Source organism: Stegodyphus dumicola, chromosome 12 (genome assembly GCF_044657685.1).
Source record: "Stegodyphus dumicola isolate Sdum_Otavi_A_Nest chromosome 12, ASM4465768v1".
Lineage (NCBI taxonomy): Eukaryota > Metazoa > Arthropoda > Arachnida > Araneae > Eresidae > Stegodyphus > Stegodyphus dumicola.
Window position 1 is genome coordinate 40,927,795 of NC_140779.1, and position 23,688 is coordinate 40,951,482.

Genomic DNA, 23,688 nt, shown 5'->3' on the forward strand with positions numbered 1-23,688 from the left:
ATAAATGCGAATGAACTTAGCAATTCGAATATTACCTTGATTTTATTTGTTCCAGACTAAAATATATGGTTAGGTTGCCCAGAAGTCAGGAGTTCGAAACCATAAAAGAGTAACGTTCTGGCTACCGGCCCATAGAATTTTGTGAAGTTGCGAAGCCGTTTTTACTTCCTACACATATAGTCAGTAGCAGAATATCAGTTCAGAAAACATTCATGATGAGCCAAGCAAATGAGGCAACGTGTCCAATGTATAAGGATGGTTCAAAATTTGAGAACTGCGTATGTTTTGCGAAACGCCACGTTATCAGCAAATGGGATAAAATACAGCTGAATCAGTATAAAAGCATTTTTTCAAAGTTTATTTCTAAAACAGTATTTAGAAATAAACTATTAGTTTTTTATAAAAATTGAGATTAATTTCTTTATTTATTTTTGCTTGTCAGTTATTAGTTAGTATACGATCTAAAAAAAAAAAGTACTATCTAAAAACAATCTATATTATTTCGCGTTTAAAAGCAAATTTTTAAATATAGTATTTCCGAGGTGAACAAAACAATATACATTACATCTTTTAGTTTCGTGATAATGGAAAACACTATTCAATTCTGCAACAAAAGCCAATAATGTTGGAAATGCCAACTTGGCGATAAATTCAAACGTATGGCATCCCATTTTTGGAAAACATGAATACCCCAAACGCTCGGCGGAAGTTAAAAGTGTAAATGATAGGAAGAAGATGGGAGATTTTAAAAGAGAAAAGCAGGAGGAAAAAATCTGGAAAAAAAATTCAAAAAAATAAAAGTGGAATATTTGGATTTCTGTTGATGAAGGAGATTGAGGGAGAAGTTGAGTTAAGTTGGAATGCAAAGCTGCTGCTCCGAGAATATTTTTTTAATATAATGACTCATTCCAGACGGTAACTTTATTTTTTTCTCATCTTCTCTAGCGTGATGAGGTTGAAGTTAACAGCATACGGCAAGCGAAGGAATTTTTCGGCGCAAAATGTGTCACTTACATCAAGGAGAAGGATAAATGGCTTTTTTCCTCGTGTTACAGCCGCACATGTTAAAAACTACCTTAAAAAAAATCGAAGCCTATGAAATTTCAAAGAGTAAACACCCTCGCAATTGCACAAGGTAATATTTCTGTACTCTGATATTTTTCAGGAATATGAGCGGAAAAAAATAATTTTTCGGCTGACATATGGTAAAAGACCAGACAGAACTGTATCATCATAAAAGTGGATTAGTTCAAAATAAAGTAATAACATATGTTTTCATGCCAATGCTTACACGTAAAGCTAGTGTATTTATAAAATATCCAAATTTAATAAATATTTAGCTGAATAATAGAATTCTACGTCAACATAATTTTAGAATTCTGCTAAATCGAAGATAAATAGCAACCTAAGTCGTATGGTAATTTTTGTTGCCATCAGAGAAAAGAAATGTATGTAGAATTGTTACAATGCCATACTGAACAAAGTCATCGCTGCCATGGAACAAGACATCGACATAATGGAACCATCGCAATCCATCGCCGTCAAATCAAAATTTATTACTAATAGAAGAATTGCAGCCTTTCATATCTATCCTATGCATTTAATTCCACTATTTTATTTCATTATTTCTTGAAAACCTAATTAGAAAACAGGCGAAATTTCTACATGTGCAACAGCACCGTAGCATTAATATGTCTTAATTGTAATAATAGTTTCTTAACTCACTTCAGGTATCGACTCTCATTAAAGTGTGATGGTTTGACATTGTTTTGTAGGGTTTATATTTATTTTAACTAACATTTATTTTAAGTTTAAACTATCTTTCCTGTCAAGCCTTACTTTCCCCTGGAATTACCAATGCCAGAATATGTAAATTTGAGTAGAACGCGCAAGCATTCAAATTATCAGCGGAAGTATTATGATTTAAATAGAAGGAAACGAGTTCGGGGTGTGATATTCTTACTTAGCGAGCGCGGAGGTAGTTAGCGAGAATTGAAGAACCCCGCGTTGCGGCCTATGTGCTTGGCGGGAAGTAGTGGTAATCGTTCTAGTGAGCTTCAAGTCTGCTGAATTAGCAGCGGTATTGTAAAACGCGGTGAGTTAGTTATTTTAGAGAGCCTCGTAGTTAGAATCTTGTCTTTACTTTCTTTTCAGGTTATTATTTTTATTTGACTGCCAAGTTGGCACAGTCTGTGAGCGTCAAGAGCACGCAATTGTAATTTTATTACGTTGAATAAAAAGGGACTTAAACCCTTCACAAGGCTCTATCTTTTATACAAGTTTTCACAGTCACCTCTTGGTTGCGTGCAAGTTGGAGGCGCGCAACGTTATATTGGCGCCCGAACACTTATCGAACTGAAATGGCCGAAAACTGGATGGAAGCCGCTGGACAACACCAAGAAATGACAACTCAGTTAGAAGGATTTGGATACCTGGTCCAGACTTTGAGAACATCAATCAAGCTAAACGTCTATTTCAACGGAAAAAATTCGGTGGCGGTATTAGAAGGTCTAGAAAACCACTTTCAGCTCTACCCTGTGCCTGAAAGACAAAAAGTTGCCATCGCCACATCAGCACTAAGAGGACAGGCCGCGCTATGGTGGAAAAACATAGGAAAATTTCTACTAGGTGAATTTGGAAGCCCGACGTATACATTTGAAAATTTCAAAAAATCGTTAGTAAAGGCCTTCCCCATAGTGAAAGATCGCGCACGGCTGGAAGCCGAGCTATATAGTTTCTATCAACGGGATACAGCACAATTGACGGACTTTATTTTACGAAAAATCAAGCTAACGGATATGCTGTATGGGAAGAAACCCGATGCGGAGATTATTGAAATAATATTACCAAGATTGTTACCCGCTGTCCAAGACTACTTTGAAATTAGAAACCCAAGCACATTGCAGGAACTTTTCGAATTGGCGGTGAAGTTTCAAAATCGCAGAATAGCGGAAAAAGCGAGAGGGGAAACATATTCTCAAAGTACCCGAAGGAAGGAGGAAACCAGAAATGGAAATCGCTCTTATGGGGGAAAGAACTATCAAGCTAACGCATCGAAACTCGAAGGTCAAGGCCCAAAAAGAAAATTTGAAAATAAACATCCGCGTACCCAGAAGACACAGATTGAAAAGAAAGCTTTAAACGAGTAGAGGGGCCTGTGAAAGGGAGGGTCTAGACCCCGGAAGTTTTAAAAAACCCTCAAATAGACATTTAAACACGGTCATCGTAAAAAACTCACAGCTACCAATTATACAAGTCCTGGTTGGCGATGTACCAGTAGAAGCCCTCATCGATACAGGAGCAGAAGGAAATTTTATGAGTGAAAAGTTCTTCAAAAAGAATTTTTATAGGATACGACTATTTAAAACCAAAAATACGGAAATTATAGCGGCGCAAGGAAAAACATGTCACTGCATCGGGAAATTATCATTAAACTTACAGGTAAAAGAGGAAAATCTCAAAGTATTAATTTTTGTGGTGAAAGACCTGCAACACTCTCTTATTTTAGGTATGGACTTTCTAAGGGCCGCGAGGGCCAAATTAAATTTTCAAGATAGTTCCGTGGTGTTGGAGATGGACCAGAGGGTGGTGGAACCTGTGGAGACAGCTGAAGTGGACCTTAGCCATCTGAATGACCATGAAAGTAAAGCAATACAGCAAGTGGTGAGTAATTTTTCTCATTTGTTTTCAGAAAAACCAGGAAACTGCCAAATCGTGACTCACAAGATTCAATTAAATGCCGAAAAACCTTGTAGGACTAAACCGTATCGTTATGATAAACAAAAAGACCTAATCATCGAAGAACATATTCAGGAGATGTTAAAGAATAAAATAATAACGCCCATAAATAGTGAGTACGCGAGTCCAGTCGTACTATGTAGGAAAAAGAACGAGTTTCCTCCTTCGGATAAAAGGGCTTGGAGGTTTGCTATTGATTACAGAAAACTAAATAGTATTACCAAATTTCCAGTTTACCCTTTGCCGGTTATAGACGAGATCATTAGACAGATCAAATCGACAAGATATATGTCTACTTTGGACTTAACGTCTGGCTACTATCAAATAGCTATGAGACCCGAAGATATACATAAAACCGCGTTTATAACAAAATCGGGCACTTATGCATTTTTACGCATGCCCTTTGGGTTGTGTGGGGCCCCATCAACATTCCAGAGAGCTATGGACATTATTCTAAAGCCTGTCCTAGGAAAATCAACTTTAATTTATCTAGATGATATAATTATAACGAGTAGTACGTTGGAACAACACATTAATGACCTCGAACAAGTTTTTAAATTATTAAAAGAGGCCGGTCTTACAATTAACGCCTCAAAATGCAAGTTCGCAACTAAAGAACTTAAATATCTCGGTTATAAAATTTCGCAAAAGGGTATAGAAACGCAAGATTCAAAAATAAAAGCTATTAAGAATTTCCCACCGCGCAACACCGCCAAGAAACTTTCATCTTTCCTTGGATTATGTTCTTACTATCGATCTTTCATAAAAGATTTCGCTAATATTGTTGAACCACTCTTAGTAATCAAAAGAAAAAGGGCTAAGTTTACGTGGACAGCTGAAGCTAACACAGCTTTTGAAAGATTAAAAGAAGCGCTTATTAATGCCCCTGTTTTAAAATTCCCTGAGGGGGACGAAAACCTGGAAATTGCAGCAGATGCGTCAGACTATGCGGTGGGTGCGGTTCTTATGCAAAATAACCATCCGCTGGCATTTTTTAGTAAAACATTGAATCTGACACAAAGGAATTATACAGCTACAGAAAGAGAAACATTAGCCGTATTAATGGCTGTACAAAATTTCGAGTTTATTTCGGCAAATCGCCAGTAACAGTCTTTTCGGATCATGCGGCTGTTGGTAGACTTTACTCGGGAAAAAAACCTAACGCCCAGGTTAATAAGATGGGCTTTAAAACTCCAAGAATATAATATCACAATAAAATATAAACCGGGTAAGGAAAACAATGTAGCTGACGCACTTTCTCGTATAAAACTGGACGATGAAGGAAATGAACTTAAATGCGCTGTGTTGACTTAAAATTTTAGATTCTAGAGATACGGTTATTACTGAACTGAAAGCTGATCCTGAATTTGGAAATATCTATGCTTATTTGAAAGACCCCGAAAGCTTTGAGCATACAGATATCGATGCGATAAGAAATAGAGCAAAAAACTATGAAATAATAGATAATTTATTATTCTATACGAAAACAACAAACGAAAATCTTGAGTATAAGCCAGTCATCCCAGCCTCGCTTCGATTAAGCATTTTGAAGGAGTTGCACGAAAAAAAAACAGCGGGCCACCTCGGGGTCAGAAAGACTTTAAAAAGGGTACGCGAGGCGGTATATTTCCCGCAATTATACAAAATAGTAACGGCGTATGTCAGGTCCTGCAATCAATGTCAGTTAATAAATGATATTAATTACAGCCCGGCCGGGTACTTAAATAGCATTCGCGCTACATTTCCGAATGAAATTTTAGGCATAGATCTTGGTCCCTTCCCCCAGAGCGAGTTAAATAAAAATCGTTTTCTTTTAGTAATAGTAGATCATTTTTCAAAATGGATAGAAATTGTTCCTCTTAAACGCGCGTCAGCCAAAACAGTCGCAGATGCATTCTTACACAGATACATTTTAAAATACGGTGCACCGATAAAAGTCATTAGCGATAACGGAAAACAATTCATCAGTCAAATATTTGAAAACATATGCAATGGACTTGGCATACGCCATATCAAAATGGTTCCGTATAGACCACAGGCTAACATAGCAGAAAGAGTTAATAAAAACATTGTAAAAATAATTCGCAGTTACGTTAGCACACATCACAAGCGCTGGGATGGCTACATAAATGAATTAGCTTATGCTTTAAGAACGGCACATCATGATACTACGGGAAAAACTCCAGCAGAATTATTTTTAGGCAGAAAGTTAATTACGCCTTTAGATAAATTATTCTTTGTGCAACAAAGAGAGCAGGAGTTTAAACAACAAGATGTGCAAAAGTTGATTGATCAGGCGCTTAAAACCTCGGATACGGCAAGAAATAGGCAGAAAATTTATTATGATAGAAAACGCCGTGAAGCAGATTTTAAATTTGGGGATAAAGTATTGAAGCGGAAATTTTCCTTATCAAGTGCCCCAGACAATTTTATGGCAAAACTAGCTCCAAAGTTTGAAGGCCCCTATGTAATTCAGGAAATCAAAGGAGTAGTCTTATATCTTAAGAACGACAGAGGGGAAATCTGTAAAGCAAGTCCCGACCAGGTGAAAAAATACTATAATCCAAATGATTTTGAAATCCTTAAAAGTTTCTTGCAGGACTCAAGTCTAAACGAAATAGAAGGTCCAGAGACTACAACAACTATCCACCACCCAAGAAACAGAGAACTGAAGAGAGACCTAGCACTTCTACAACCCGGACGTCGGTATCAAAAGGAAAAAATAATTTTCAAACTCCAGCGTTTAAGAAAAACAAAAGTACAGATGCACCGGGTAAAGAAACCGTGGTAAAGAGAAAAACACCACCTACAAAGGATAGCGGGAGAAATTACACATCAAGGAGAACGCGCACACGGCCACAGAGTCAGGTGCCAGCAAGGCCGCCGTTCCGGAAACTGAAACGCCAGCAGGAGGCACAAAAATACGAGGAACAGAAGAAATTCAAGAAGGACTCCAGACCGGAGGACGTCAAGACCAGCCGTCCCAGGCAGAAACGGAAATGCCAACAACCAGACGATTACTCCGCCAAGAGGCCAGCATGTAGAGGATGCAAAAGAAAAAGCAACGTGGACGACACTCGGAGATCAATAAGGAGAAGATTGACATCCATGGAACCTCTAACTTGGGATCAATTCTGCCAAAAACGGATGACGGAGTTTCAAGCATCGAAAACTCAAAAATAAGTTAAAACCTTCTATAATTTTTTTTTCTCTGTTGTTCCGAAATGTTATGCATAGGTACGAAGTTCTATGTTTTGACGAAAGTCAATATGTCTCGGTTGAGACTTAGTTTTGTTTTACTTTATTTAGCTAAGGCAAAAGTATTATTTTCTTTAAGTGTAAAAGCTAAAAACAAGCATTTTCTGTTGGTCGAAAGACTAATTCTGTTATGTTAAAGCCAAAATTTGGCCGAAGATAAAAATAACTTCGTATTCTTGTATTAATAAGAATTTTACTTTCAGTGCCGCCAGCTTGGCGAAGAATGAGTAAAGTAAAAATTTATTTTCTCTTATTCATTTTATGGTAAATTGTAAAAAGCATATGTATTAAAAATTTGTAAATGTATGTAAATACTTGAAGGTTATGTAAAAGTAGAATTTAGTCTAGAAGCATAAAATTGTAGATGCTAAAAGTGAATGCTTAAAAGCAATGAAGTCAAAATTTAAGTAGTAAATTGTAGATAAAGTCATGCTTTAGAGCGAAAGCCTGCATGTTTAAAGATGAATGAGGGGGAGTTAGAATGAATGTGTTTTGTAGGGTTCTCCACCTACATTTGAATTTTTAAGACTATTAAAGTAGCTCATTGAGTTGTAGAATGTCGAGTAAGGTGTGTCTATTTGGTCGTTGAATTCTAACAAATCATGGTGGTTAGGGGAAGTGTTGTAAGACTAAAACACGAATATTCCCGTTTGACACCACACACGGTGGAGAGTCAGGGTAAAGTTTAATTAATGCTTGAAAAATTGAATGAATGTGAAGTAAGCAATAACTAAGAAAAACGAATCGTTTAAAAACAAAAATTTATTGTGTCAAGAAAGTGTAAATTATAATGTATGTAGAAAGATACTGATACTTATTCCTTCCAGATGCTGGAAGGAAAGACCAAGATTGATTGATGAAGTCCAGGAAAAGTTGCTGTAAGAAGAGAGCTTTGTAACGTTCAACAGAATTTTAGTATACAAATGGTTACATAAGATATATTTTTTTTTTTTTTTTTTTTTTTTTTTTTTTTTTTTTTTTTGTGTAAACGAGGTTCTCGCCAATTAGTTCAGAATTAGAGAAACTTACAACAGGTCGTTTGTAGGACCTGCTTCCAAGTTTTCCAAATTCTGGCAGCGGCAAATGTAGGGTTTATATTTATTTTAACTAACATTTATTTTAAGTTTAAGCTATCTTTCCTGTCAAGCCTTACTTTCCCTGGAATTCCCAATGCCAGAATATGTAAATTTGAGTAGAACGCGCAAGCATTCAAATTATCAGCGGAAGTATTATGATTTAAATAGAAGGAAACGAGTTCGGGGTGTGATATTCTTACTTAGCGAGCGCGGAGGTAGTTAGCGAGAATTGAAGAACCCCGCGTTGCGGCCTATGTGCTTGGCGGGAAGTAGTGGTAATCGTTCTAGTGAGCTTCAAGTCTGCTGAATTAGCAGCGGTATTGTAAAACGCGGTGAGTTAGTTATTTTAGAGAGCCTCGTAGTTAGAATCTTGTCTTTACTTTCTTTTCAGGTTATTATTTTTATTTGACTGCCAAGTTGGCACAGTCTGTGAGCGTCAAGAGCACGCAATTGTAATTTTATTACGTTGAATAAAAAGGGACTTAAACCCTTCACAAGGCTCTATCTTTTATACAAGTTTTCACAGTCACCTCTTGGTTGCGTGCAAGTTGGAGGCGCGCAACGTTATAGTTTGAATATTGTTTCCTTTAGTCTCCACCCACTGTTCATGAAAGTGTCGTCATCGTTTCGTGCTCCAGCACCTTCTTGATACATTCCATGATCAGTAATGACTTATTCCTCACTAGTTTTGTTTCATTTTTTTATCCTCTTAGTTTAATGTTGCAAAATATTCTCAGCTAATCTCAAGTACCTCACAAGGTCGCAATTTTAGAGCCAGTTTTATCCATTTGTACGCACTTATTTAAATATAAATGGACTTCTACAGTAGCATCCAGGCTTCAGCTTCACTTTCAGATATCAACATCTGCAGTCATCAGGACATACCTAAGGTCAAACATGAGGTTTGCGTTTTACTTCTGGACACTCTACCCATTTTCCGTGGATCTCATCTCATGTTGGGATCAACGGAAATGAAAGGGCCCTCTACCTAGCCAGGACTGCTGCCATGGAGGGGAAGGACCCTTGTGGGGCTCTCACGTATAGCGAAATGTTCTCTCTCAGGAAGATGGAATTAAATCATCTTGGAAGGATTTCTCTTAATCACCTGTGGTATTTTTGAAGAAACCTGGGAAGTTCCTTTCAGGCGGCCGCCTTCTTGCGCTTCGTGAGTGGCCATATTAGAGCACTCGCATTTCATCAGGGACAGAAGATGTTTGGACCGACCACTGGTGTAAAGCTGACATGGTGTAAAGCCCCAGCCCATATTTTAAAGCCCATATTATTTGGTGACTGGTGTAAAGCCCCAGCCCATATTTTAGCTTGCTTTGATTTTAACAAAGACGAGTTCCTCCAGGATTCTCTATTATTTTTAGACTTTTTAGATATTTTTGGATTTATGGAACCTAGTGGACAATCTCACGTTTGTTGTTTATTGTTTTGTCACGGATTAGCAACAAAAACAACAAGTTATGCTGTTGTTTTCAGGTACTCGACGTCATTTGCTTAATGAAAGAGGTTCATAATGTTTCGGTTCAATATTTTGCGATCTTCGAAGCATTCTTTAACGTTTTCAATAAATTAGATTTAAACAAGAAATGAATTAAAATAGATAGTATATAATGCTAAATTTATTGCTTATCGGAAAACACTCGAGAGAATTATCTTCCTTGTGGTGTACATGCCTTCGTTGAGATTTTCTGATAGAAAATATATTGTTTTAAAGTTATTCTTTGGAGAAAGCGCGGAAACGCTACTGCAACTAGTTTACTTCCAAATCAGCCTGAACGAAACTCTTCGAATTCATTGGTTTTACTTGTTTACCCATCTTAAATGTAACATTACATTAACATTGACGAAATGCGTATTACATTAATATCTGGCGTGATGCTAATGTAATACAATAACAATATATTGCCAGTGGCATTCAAGTGCACTATCATCTCACCTAAAAGTTATTGATATTTTGAAATAAAACTGAACATTTTTCGGCGTTATTCTGTTTAATAACCTTAAGGGATTTTCTTGAAATAAAATACTTCAGAACTATGATCCAGATAAATCTAGCGAAGCGATCGCTTTTGTTATTCGATTTATTTATTATTATTTTTTTTTTCAAGTGTTTCTCGTAAAGACATTCTGCTCTTCGTCCTCCACTCCTCCCGAAGAAGTGCAGCCAGCAGGCATTTGGCAATTTTTTTAACGTAACCGAACCCAGCCGCTATCCTCAACTGGAAAATAATCCGACTCAAGTCAAGTAGCCATAGAATTTACTTTGAGATTTTTCTCCTATTTTCTTCTCTTACTTGTTTGAGCTCAGGTTTAAGTTTCCATCCCCTTCTTCCTCTCTGTGGATGCAATAAAATAGGCATTTGGAAAACGAGAGCTTTGTAACGGTGGAGAAGGGTGGAAGGGGAAGAAAAGATGATTTTTATACCGTCTGCTTTGACTTACGTACTGCAAAAGTTCTTCGCATTTTAAAAATCGGTGCCTTATTTTTTGCGATGCACGACCAAGAAATGTAAGAACGAACTAAACATTTTTAAGCAATATTTCAGCATTTATTTCTGAATAAGAAAAGATTTGGTCTAGAAATTATCCTGTGTACATGTTACCGTGAAAGACCGAAATTGGAGAATGTCAACATTCACCAAATGCGTTGGTGAAAGATCGAATATTGCACTACATTCTTGTACATTCGGACCCTCACCGGTGTATATTGACAATCACAGATATGCTCTGGTGTCGGTCGAAAAGAGAGGAGTATATGTACATGCTGTCATTGCAAAAGGAAGTGTTCCACAAATAAATGCAGTTGTAAAAGCAAGGACCTCTTGTGCAATTTAAAGTGTAATAATAGTTTCTGTTGTTGCAATAAATAATATTGGAATCACATAATTTATTAAGTTTTTAACTTCTATTATTTTCCTTTCTCATTTTGAATGTACTGTGTGTTTTAAGTTCTTATATTCTTCTTATTTTAAGTCTCAAGTGCGTTTTTTCGAGACTGAATTACGGAGAAGAAAATATAATATTCTTATATGTTCAACATTCACCATTGGCACATGGTGAATGTCGACATTTACCGGTGTAAGTCAGAAATAAGAGTATTTGGAGAATATTTCGGACATACACCAAGCGACTATGTGAATGTTGACATTCACCGGTGAATGTCGACACTCTCCAGATTTCGGTGTTTCACCGTAACATATATATAAAATGTCTGTTATTTGCAAAAGAAATAGTTAACATTATTGTACAAATTTAATTCTTTCTCGCTTGTAGATCCATAGGGCGTTTAAAACTTGGGTACCGTTACGAAGCATAGTGAAATGAGTTCTATAATATGTAGCGCCGAGGTATAGTAAACACGAAAAACTATAAATTCAAGTAAAGTATATACTCGAAACATGAATGAGTTATATAATTGTAATAAATTATGTATACGTAACGGATGTTATGCTGTTTTTTATACAGGTTCCTGCAACTTCGAGAAAACACCTACATTTTGAAAATATTTTACCATCATTTCGAAATTTCCTTCCATGAAGTATTGCGATAACCCAGAGAAATTTAACAGCAAATATTTTATTTCTGAAAAAGTGTTTTCGCAATTCTATCCTTTGATAGCGCATTTTACCTGAAAGTGCAAATTAAATTCCTTAAAAAGACTATGGAAGATTAAAAACAGGTTAATGAAGGTATAGATCCGCATTATATGTGTACTTATATATGTATACGGAAATATTTTGTTTGTGCCAATGTTTGAGACCATCCTATCTGGAAATTTCTATTGTAAAAGTTTAAATTTGTAAAAGATGAATAGAGAAATAGCGTAGCTGGACCACATTCAAATTATCTCCCAGTTATTAGTTCTTTGCTTAATATGTTTGTAGATTGATTTTATGAATAGACGAAACTGGGTGAAATGTCGCATTATCCTTTGGAAGCATAGAAAGGAAAGCACACATGCCAAGTTTTAACACTTAGCAAGTTATTAACAACAAAAAAATATCAGCAAGACTGCAGGACCAACAAGCAGAAACTACATTCTGAAATTCTACTCCAAGAGAAGAATTTATATAACAATTTTAAAACCAAAATTCCTTCTGCCTCTTCTGCATAAACAGCGACTAGTTGAAAATAGCATTACAAAACTCAAAACTTTAGAAAAAAAAATATCAAGAACCATATAAGCAATGCTTCTTACTTTATCAGAACCACTTTTACTCACCATGGTGTAAAAATTACGTTCGTCAGAGACTATTTTGTACAAGGGCAACAGCAACTTTTCAGTGAAAGCTTTAGAATGAAACCTTCTCGATTATGAAGAGCATTTTTCATACTTAAAGACGATTCTGGTGTCCAATTATTTGCTACATATCTCCCTTTAGGACCACTGGTTATAATTGTTGTTCATCAACAACCCCATGAAGCCCGGATATCTTTTTTCCCCACATTTTAGAACTTTTGCACTTGCTTTATATTGCTTATTATATTTATCTGAAGACCTTTATTCAGCTAAAAATAGTTTGTTTTTGCAAACACTTTATACCTCTGTGAAACATTTGAGTAAATTTATGTAGCCGTTTTGTAAAACTGAGTAATAATATCGATCTTAATAAGTATACATTTCACTACATGAAATTTTTTTCATCAGTATTAGTAATTTTTTTTAAGTTTAGACAGCTCAGAAAATTTAAATTTCGATCATTTTATTAATTTAATAATTCTTATACCTTAAAATTAATCTGATATTGTTTTAAAAATTGTAGAAAATTACCGTCAATATGGAATTTATATCTAAAGATGAATATACAATTTCACATTTTTATAATTTTTCATTCATAACTATGGTGAGAGCCTTTGTGCATTTGACCGCAATGAATAAAGTAAGCATTCATGTGCATCACCCAATTCAAAATATTTTTAAACTACTAATTTCCTAAACTGTTTCCGGTAACACGAAATAAAAAAATGACCGCTACTAAGTAACAATCTCTATTTTAACAAAGTAGCGGATGAGAAAAAAAAACAGAAAAAGATCAAAAACAAATATTTGCGATATTAAAATTAGAAAACCACAATGTTCAATAGAAATAAATACAATTCTCCGAAATTCCAAGCTAACTGAAAACTTTTATTTCATTTTTAAAACCTGTAGAAGAATAAAATCGCCAATTTTGGCGATGAAAGATCTCCGTTAAAATTCTCGATAATAACAAGAATTGACGAAACACATACATGCGAGGAAAAGGGGGGAGGAAATCGATTTTTTCCTTTTATTTCTAGCGAAAAATAAAAATAAGAATGATAAAACCCAAAGTGGGGGATAAAAGGTAGGGGAGAAAGGGTGCAAAAGGATACCCCTCGAGGTATTTATTTCTTTTTTCCCCCACTATTCTCTTCTATCACAGGGAAAAGTATTCTTTCTAATTTGATCGATGAAGGAAGCGGTATTTACCAATTTCCGGAATATTGCCGTGAAAAGCATTAGGTACACCTTCACCCCGCTTCTCATTATTTTAAGGGGATTATTATTATTTCCCAGGTGCTTAAAGGTAAAAGATGCTCCGTTATTAGTAGCTTCAGAAAAAGGTTAAATTTTATTTGGGGAATCGTAGATAAAGTGCTTTAACTTGTAAACGGATTCACACACTCATCAGAAGGTGGGATTCATTCGTCCTGGTTTTGTTGAACTACTATTTAGCATGTATCTCAGCGCAATAGAAAGCCATTACAGAAAAGTTTTTCTGTGAGTTTTCGTATATTTTCAGGCATTAAAAAGGAAAGATTTATCGGATTACCAATCAGTTAGTTCCCTTCCCTAAGCTGTCGAGCCAGAACTCTCATTTCCCCTACTGCTTTTTTGGATAACTTTTATTTTATTAACTCAAAAATAAATACATACTGTCAATCGCTTCTTTATTCAGAAAGGAACCTGCCGATGTTTCCAAAGCTGTTGTAAGTTTGCACGAATGTTGGCAAGAAGCAACATAAGGTCATAGAACTCTAAATCTCTCATTTCTGGCTAAGACTAGAGTGGAAGTCTGTACGTAGTATAACTGATAATAAATTTCATAAAATGCCAATCTTGAGAGAAGCGACAGATGATTGTTTTGCTAAACTCTGAAATATGTGGACCATACTTTAAGACCACAACGCTTTGAAAGTTGTCATCGCGTTATAAAGAGAGCCCAAGAAACAGAGCTTAAATGGCTCCTCAGCACACTGGAGGCCTCTTAGTGTTTGGTATAAATCATAATTCTAGTCAGAGCACACCAGAGCCCTAAATAAGAAGACTCGACACTTATGCAACGTAACTGAACAACAATTTCAGCAGAAATATGATCTCGGAAATTTATTTTTTATAATAAAATTATATTAAAAACCGATTATAACTTCTTAATGTATGCTTCTCTTTCCTTGGGAAACAAACACTTGGATAGAGGTCGAGACTTTTAAGGAAACAGAAGTCCCCACCCACACATCAAAGGATTATCCTCCGGAAAGTGCAATGAATTTATGACAGTTTCCTTCGAACGCTAGTGTCTTCCTGTAGAAAAGAGCACTTGCAGACTTTTTGGAACGATGTAACAAAGATGGGGGAATGAAAATTGCCACTTGTTACTTTTTTGTTCAGCTAACCCTCCGATTTGGTGAAAATTTATTCCCCTGTCATATTCCGCTTGACAGCTAAAAGTATATTGAGAGGAGATCGTGGTCAGAAAATATTGGACTCTTCTCTCTCTCTCTCTCTCTTTTTTAATACTTATAGGTCATCAGTTAAAATTTTCTCCATATTCTCTTACTGTTTAATAGCATTCTCTATATTTTCATTAGTGACGCATTAACCATCTTAACGTTTTTTATTAGCGTGCTGGAAAAAGAATAGTCTTCATTTCTACCATCCCTTGACATTTTATTCAGAGCTTAAATTGAACAGGAGACCGGTTGAGCTATTCTTATTTTTTGTGTGAAATGGTAATTGCAGCCGAAGCCTTAAATAAGTCGAGGTCCAGTACTGAATTTTAATATTTAATTATTTACCATTTATTAACTTATACTTTTATTTATCACTTTACAGTTTATTAAATTTTAATATTATTTTTTAAATTATTCTAATTATTAATTATTTAATTTTAATAACTGATTATTTAATTGTTTAATTATTCACCATTTTATTTATTTATTCATTTTTATTCTACCTTCCTGACAGCCTTCCATAGGGCTCCGGCACTTCTAATTTTTAGAAATTAAGCCCTGCCTAGCAATGAAATAATGCAATGGAAAAGTATCAGAATGCAGCTTACGTGGTTGGAAATTCTTCCTCCTCGAAATCATCTGCTGCTTCCACATCCACTGCATCACGAGCGTCCGGCAGAAATAGAACAGGACTGGAATGTCCGGCTGCCATCCAGCCTGAAAGAGTACAAAAAAAAAAGGGTTAATTATCTTGCACGATTAAGTAATTTATGGAATTTTCTAAGTGCATTGTTTTAAAGCCCATCGGTAACGACAAGTTGTGTTAAATTTTTAATGAAGGAAATTAATTATTTAATACATAATATAAGACAATACCTGTAAATCATGGAAAGCACCAACTCATCATTGTTAACAACAATGATAACAATTCACTGCATTAAAATACTGAATATTTGGGGCTTTGACGAAATAATTTTTAACACGTTACCCGTTACAAGTTAGGTTTAATGTACGAGTAAAAAATACCAGTCAAGTGGATGTTATATTTTCCTCATAAAATAATATGTAAAAGAGATACGAGGTGTGACACACACACACACACACACACACACACACAAAAAAAAAAAAAAAAAAAAAAAAAAAAAAAAAAAAAGACTAAGGTGTGGAGCTTGAAAACAGAGCGGAGTTGGCAATAACTGTTTAAGAGATGTCATGCCCCACACCTCTTCTATCCATGCGGGAAATTTCGAGTTAATCGGCCACGCCAGTGGGGAGTACTGCGTCATTGAGTGAACATGTGGAACTGCATTCTGCCGAAAAAATATCTAATGTAAAAAACCGAACAGCTACTGAAGATCAACTTTCTTGTGAAATTTAAGAAATCCGCCACGGAGGAAACATTTCAAATGATAAACGATTCTTATGGAGATGAAACTTCGTCTCATGCACGTGTGTTCGAATGGCATAAGCGGTGGAAGGGGCAATGTGGAAGATGGTGAACGTGCTGGACGCTCCCTTGGGTGCCCAGCACGTTCATCATGATTGAATGGGTTCCCAGTGATCACACTGTTAATCAGTAGTACTACATTGAAGTACTAAAAAATTAGGGGGAAAAAAAAGGCCATAGTTGTGGAGTGATGGATGACTGTTGCACCAGAACAGTGCACCCGCTCACACGGTCCTATCTGTCAAGCAGTTTCTGACCAGCAAAAACATTACTGTGATGGAGAATCCTCCTTATTCACCTGATGTGGCTCCATACGATTTTTTTCTTTATTTCCTAAAGTTAAATGTTACTTAAAGGGAACCGATTTTACATCAGCTGAAGAGGTTCAGGCAAAAACGGAGAATCTCCTAAAGGGCTTTCCAAAAACCTCGTTCCAGAACTGTTGCCAGCAATGGCAGCACCGAATGCAGAAGTGTCTGAATGCTGAAGGAGACTACTTTGAAGGTGATAATGTCACGGAGAACTGATTCTGTAAGTACAATGATTTATTAGACCAGTCTCGTTTTTTTTTTTTTTTTTTTTTTTTTTTTTTTTTTTTTTTTTTGTCACACCTTGTATTACTATTTGATTAATGTGAAGTAAAGCAGTAATGAACAGCGTCAAAAACTTTTGGACTTTTGGAAGCCTGACAGTTTACAAAGTTTTATAAAAGAAACAATATGACAGTTGGAAACTTTGGACCATAGAATTGGCAATTCAGAAAAGATTCTATTTAATGTACGTGAAAATTGGCCGTCCGTTTTTTACAAAAATATAATATGTTTGATAATCATTTCATCTCCCTTAAATTTGGCCGCCCATGTATGTGCTGTGAACCAACCATCTTGTCCCCTGTAAATCATGCCGTTAGGATCGGCCCTGCGCACCAAAAAGGTCCATTTCGCACACCCGGAAATTTTGTATTTCTCATTTTACACATTTCCTTGATTCCAAGCTAAAAAATATTCCAAAAATGAAAAATGAATACATATATTGTTCATACACTTTTTTTTTTAAAGGATTTAAAAAAAAACCTTATCTACTATACTCTCTCTTTCTTAAAAAAAAGCTGAAAGCTTTCAGATTTTATATTACGCCCAGAATGGCGTTTTTTTTTTTTTTTTTTCATTTGCATACACATACACGTTCCGAGATCATTTGGGTTAATGTTCCTTTCGACTAAAAATATTTAAAAACACCCAAACTTTAGACAGTGATGAGCGCTAAAAACAAAAAGTACTTTTTTTTTTGGTACAATGTTGCCATTGCTCGTTTTGAAATCATTGAGTTCGTTAGTCGAAAATTCGTTAAAGTTCTACAAAATGTCAAATACATAATAAAATATTTAAGAACAGCATATCTTTAGAACTTCCGATACTAGGTTCGCGCGCTACAGGTAAAAATGTTTTTTTCCCAATACAGTGTTGCCATTGCTCGCTTTGAAATCATGGAGTTTGTTAAACAAAAATTCGTTAACGTTTTGCAAAATATGCAATACATAATGAAACAAATTCGAAATTTCGAAATTCGTGCTTTTAGATATCCATATTCGGATGGAGAACTACATTATTCAAAATTTGATGGCTCTAGGTACCGTTGTTTCTTCATAGTTGTTTCTTAAAACATGCATACGTTCATGCAAATTATTCTATTTAATTTCTTTAAATATAATACAGGACAATAATATTTGGTGGCAACAATGTGAAAAGTGATACAGACTTTTAAAGTGTCAACCCAAAACCCCGTTTTGATACTAATAGCTAATAGCTCTTCTGGGCGCTTTCAAATAATAATAATAATAAATAAATAAATAAATAAATAACGTGGTATTTTGGTTGTAAGCTGAAGTTAATTTTCATTTGAGCGAAAATGCTAATTAAATGTTCAGAGTGTGCTTGTAACTGTCATCCTTTCTAAATCATGAAGAATAAAGAAGATTTGGGTTAACACCAAGCGAGGGGGACGGCAGACGAGAAGCAGAACGAACAGTGGCTATTTACGAGGCAACAACTTCTACAGTCTTTCATGGTAGTGGCAGTATCTAGCAGCCCAGGTAGACTTAAGCCCAAAAAGACAGAAGAAAGAAATAGGCTTTAAATCAGCAAAGAAGTGACACATTTCATTTTCTCTTTGCAGTGCCACACACGTAGAACATGGATAGAAAGAAAAACACAATAATAGGGCGAGAAAAAAATTGTTCCGGAACTAAATAAAAATTAAAATAATAAAAAAAGGCCCGCCACCATTACACCAATTCTTCACTTCTACGAGACACCCAGATTTATAGCCAAAAAGAAAAAAAAAGTATTACTTAGAAACCCTAGCGAAAAGTAGCTCTGCGATAATATTTCATCCATGAGACTTTTTCGATTATATTTTTCCCTCAGCAATTCCTGGAAGTTAGGCACAAAGGCTGGATGCGCAACACTAATCATGACGGATGGCAGGAAAGAATCCAAAAAGTAATACGTATAGCGTTTCAAGAATATGTATGTATCCCGACGCAAAGAAAATGGGGAAATGTCACTGTCTCGGCAGAAAAAGAAAATTGAAAGTAGTTTTCCCTACCTGCAAAAACTCTCATTTTGGGGGCCCTAAGAAACAAAATAATTTAGAAGGACATACTCACGAGCATGCAGAAACTGATTCATTTTAAATGAGTCGCTTCGTTATGTTTTGAAATTACAATGCAGAGTAATAACGAACACGTAACCAAACGGAACCAAATGAAAAAAGAAAAGAAAATGGAAAGCGACAGGTGCATCGAATGAAAATCTACTTGAGAATGCAAACGAAAATACCATTCCGAGGAAACGAGGAAATACCGAATGCCTTAAATATAAGAGACCATACTTTTTCCCTTAGAATGCAGTCACCCTCCCTAAGTGCACAACACATTCAAAAACCATAATTAGTTAATTTATTCTTTGCACCCTAACTTCTAAAAACTTACCTGTGCTTTCCTCCAAGTATAGTTTTTGAAGTATCAAATATTCCAATTGTCGAGTTAAGGGTTTGCATCAAGTTTATATACAAAGAGTAATTCAAATGTCCTTGTATTTAAAGAATGATATCGTCTGTGATATCACTTATAATAACAACACCTTATTTACTTCTTGTCAAGCGTATTCATTTATATTCAAATAAAGTAAATTATTTCTTTTTGATTGAGCTGTAAATTTCTTAAATACAGGGTGCTTCATATTGAATGGGACAAAAAGAATAATAGTACAAATTCTGTAATTGATTTATTAAGCCGAAACAAATTAATTCTGAAACTACAATTACACAAGTTTTATTTGGCAACAGCGAGAAATCTTCCGGTTGCGAAATCGCCGATAGAGGCACTGTTTTAATCAAAATGTTGGTATCCATGCAGGAGAAAGAGCACTGTGTTTTGAAATACGCCAAAACATCAGCGTTTATCGTCGTTCAAAGACATTTTCGCACGAAATATGGTAAAGAATCACCGCATCGTCACAACAACGAACGACAGGTGAAACAGTTTCAAGATACTGGTCGCTTGTGTAAGAAAACCAGCACAGGATCAACACCAGCCAAACCCGAAATGGTTGAAAAATTTCGTAAAACAAAAGTCCCACAAAATCAACGCGTTATGCGGGTTTTAAACTAAGTGCGCCTCGTGTACAGATGTGGCTGTGTGTTACGAAAATGTGTACAATTTCGGCCATACACTTTTCAGATGGTGCAGGCGTTAAAATCTTCTGACAAACCGTCGCATAAAGCTTTCAGTGAGAGTTTGCAAGATAAGCTGGAGGTAGATAGTTTCGCAAACAGACTTGTGTCTACGGATGAAGGAACATTTCCCGTTCCTAGCAAAGTTAATCGACATAATTTACGATTTGGGAACACGGAAAATTCACATGGAACTTGAGCATGATTCTCGAAAGGTAAACACTTTCTGCTCAGTTTCTAAGAGTTCTGTTTTTGGCCCTTTTTTCTTCGTGAAAAATTCGCTTATCGGTTAAAATTACCAAGATATGCTAATAGAGTGGTTGGTTCTCAGCTGGAGGAAGCGGTTCCCGGTTTAATCCTAGTATACGGCACACACGAGATTTGGCGACATTAATGATGAGCAGTACACGCATCATTTTGGTGTTGGCGACAATTTTCAAAATAGCGCCAAGCCCGTACCGTATACTAGGATTTTACCACGGCTCCCGGCTTCATTCTGCAACGAGACGGTGCTCCACCGCATTAGCGGAAAAACATACGCCAATTACTTAATGATGATCTATCCCATCGCTGGACTGGCCGTGCTGGGTCAAACGATGTGCTATTGCTTTGTTGAGCACCGAGATCCCCGAGATCTAACGCCTTGCGATTTCGTTCCTATGGGGTTTTATTACAGGCAAAGTTTTCATGCCTCCATTTCCCAGAACTTACAGCAACTGAAGTGCTCGAATCATTAACAAAGAATATCCTATCACAAGTGTGACAGGAAATGGAATACCGCATAGGTATTTGCCGTGTCACAGAAGGGACATATAAACAACATCTGTAGAAACTTGGATAATTATAGTTTCACTGTAGTTTTGATTTATCCAAATACACTCATGTCCATAAATTAAGGATAATGCAAAATCAGGCAAAGAAAGAGAAGAAAAACAAATTTGAATTAATTGTAAAGCTTATTTATTAAACAAAAGGTAAAGAGCAAAAAAGGATGCTATATGTTTGATATTATTAAAAAAATTAAGCGTGAGCAAATTACAAAAAACACCTATTTACAAAAAACCAATATTACATGGTTGGTATGATTGTTAATACATTGTAGGTCTCCCAGACGATGCAATACAGTCCGTACAACGCCTAGGCACGCTGAGTATCAAATTATCGATCTGATCTTGGGGGATATTACACCACTCAAAATGCAATGCTCTTCGAAGTTCTGGTAGACATGCAGGAGAAGGTTGACGGGTTGCAACTCGTCGGCCAAGCATGTTCCACACGTGCTGTACTGGATTCAAGTCCGGTGAGAATGCTGGCCAGTCCATACGCGTGATATCCTCCGATTGAAGGCATTCGCTTGCGATGTTTGCACGGTGAGGACGGGCGTTGTCATCCATAAACACAAATTGTGCGCCCATGGCGCCCCGAAACAAACGTACATGTTGTTCCAGAATGACGTCCCGATAGATTTGGCTTGTCATGGTTCCAATTTGAACATGCAGGTCAGTTCTGGAACCCAGAATAATTCCACCCCAAACGAGCACTCCTGCACCACCGTAACGGTGTCGTTCAATGATGTTTTCTTGGTGGTAACGGGTATACCTGGAGCTCTCCATATGAAAGTCCGGCGAGAATCAGACTGCAAGCTAAACCTGGACTCGTCGGAAAACATCACACAAGCCCACTGTTGCGGTGTCCACAATGCATGCTCTCTAATCCAGGCTAACCGCAGGCGACAGTGAGTTGCAGTAAGTGGAACGCATCTGACAGGTCTACGAGCATATAGACCAATCTGCCCTAAGCGTCTGTACACGGTCTGCCTTGAAATTGTCGTACCAGTGGCTGAAGAGAGCTGACGAGACAGGTCTGAGGCTGTGCTCCGCCTGTTTCTTTTGGCAGTAACTGCCAAATACCGGTCCTCATTTGCGTTGTAACTCTGGGGCGACCTGTGCTGTAACGTCTACTCACATTACCATCATCTTGGAATCGTTGCAAAAGCCTGGAGATGACACTCTGGGCAATTCCAAGTTCGTCTGATACTTCCAGTTGGGTACGCCCATATTCCTGACGGCCGATAATTCTACCACGTAAAAAATCATCCAAATGCGTCCTTTGTGTCATAACTATTCGGTTGCACTGAATTGCTTATAAATTATATATTTATTGCACTGAAATGCTTATAAAGCGCCTACGAACAATTTTACTTCTTTGCCTGTATTCCTTATATATCACTCTCTTACACTCTCGTCATTGTGACGTACCATCGGTGTCATCTGGTTACTTCCTGAAATTTGCATATGATTCTTGAAGACGTGTGTAGTGATTTTACAGGTGATATATTTATTTTAGACTTCGATTTCCTCGTGACTCCGAATTATCCTTAATTTATGGACATGAGTGTAAAATAATTACAGCGTTTATATGTATGCTTCCTTTTTGTCCCGTTTAATAATGTTGCACTCTACGGGTTCGTGGATTTGGAGTGATTGATGACAACACTTTATGAAGAATCAAAAACACAATTTATTAGCCAGTATTACTCAGGACAGCTTCACGCCAAATCACTAAATGCAGCTCCCGACTCAGTCGATCGCTCTCGGAAGTCAACACACTCAAGATACTCTTCACGATACCCTGCTACTTCGTGTACAGCACGGTTTATATAGCTTTGTCACCTGCCTTCGAGAACATTCCGGGGCAAACCGGTAAGAATTCGCTCCAGAATGCTCTCGCTCCGTCCATGGCACATCGCCGATTTTGTCGTCAAATGGGCGATTTCGTCTCAAATCTGGCGACCGTTCCTTTCCTTGTAATTTCTTGCAAACCTAAATCCGCTTTGCGGGGAAGCTATCTTACTGCGGCTAGGCATTTCATAACAGTAGAAAGTACCCTGTATTTAAAGGTTGCATTGTTGTTATATCATGCATTGCTTTCTTTACTTATTTGTTTAAATTTTGCATTTAGATTAATAGGTTCTTGTATGGAAACCGCCACTCGCAACGGTATAAATGATTTTTTTTCCTCATTACACTTTTTCGTTAACTAAAAGGTTCCTCATAATGCATGTCTCTATGTTGCTTCTTTCGCAGACTTACGTCAAGCTGATAAGAAAGTTAAATGTTTGAAAAATTGAAAGATAGGCAGTTACACTCCACAAGAAATACCTTCAGATACACCGTCCACGGAAAGCAAATATACTCAGCTTAAAATTTCCTTTTCATCACCGCCAAAAACCAAATTACGCGGACGGATAAAAGTGCTCCACGATCCATCACTGGCGGCTAAATAAATGTTCGGCAAGAAGGGGGTAAATAATTGAAGTCTCTTAATCAAAGTTACTTCCTCTAGGTTGTCTCGTAACGCAGAACTGAGAAAGGTACTGGTACATATTTCTCTCGCGGGAATTATTTTGAGGGGTACGAGATTAATGAGAAGACTCGGGACGAGATTGTTGTCGACGTTGTGCGAGGGAGGAACGGAAGGGAGGAGTTAGCGCGAAATAATTTTTAACAGATTGCAGGAAGGACTTGGAGACCAAGCTTAATGAATGGATTGTGGAAGTGCGACCTGTACTGTGAGAGTTATCCTCCCCCCGGTTTCTCCCCCAACCCTTTTACGTCAATGTCGTTCTTCGATTTTTGGATGACAAATGTCTGACAAATTGCAGTAAACCTTCTATTGCTTTCAGCATTCACATTTAAATGTAAATGCAGGTGTTTCGCATTTTTTTCGCCT

At 36.7% G+C, this 23,688-nt stretch overlaps 1 protein-coding gene across 1 annotated transcript in view; it reads right to left on the minus strand.

Annotated features, from left to right (window-relative positions):
• LOC118196595 (tyrosine-protein kinase transmembrane receptor Ror-like) overlaps positions 1 to 23,688 on the minus strand; it is a 421,786-nt gene that overhangs the window by 273,508 nt on the left and 124,590 nt on the right. The window contains exon 2 of the mRNA XM_035368066.2: positions 15,383 to 15,491. Coding sequence (XP_035223957.1) covers positions 15,383 to 15,491 — 109 coding nt within the window. The remainder of the gene's footprint in view (positions 1 to 15,382; positions 15,492 to 23,688) is intronic.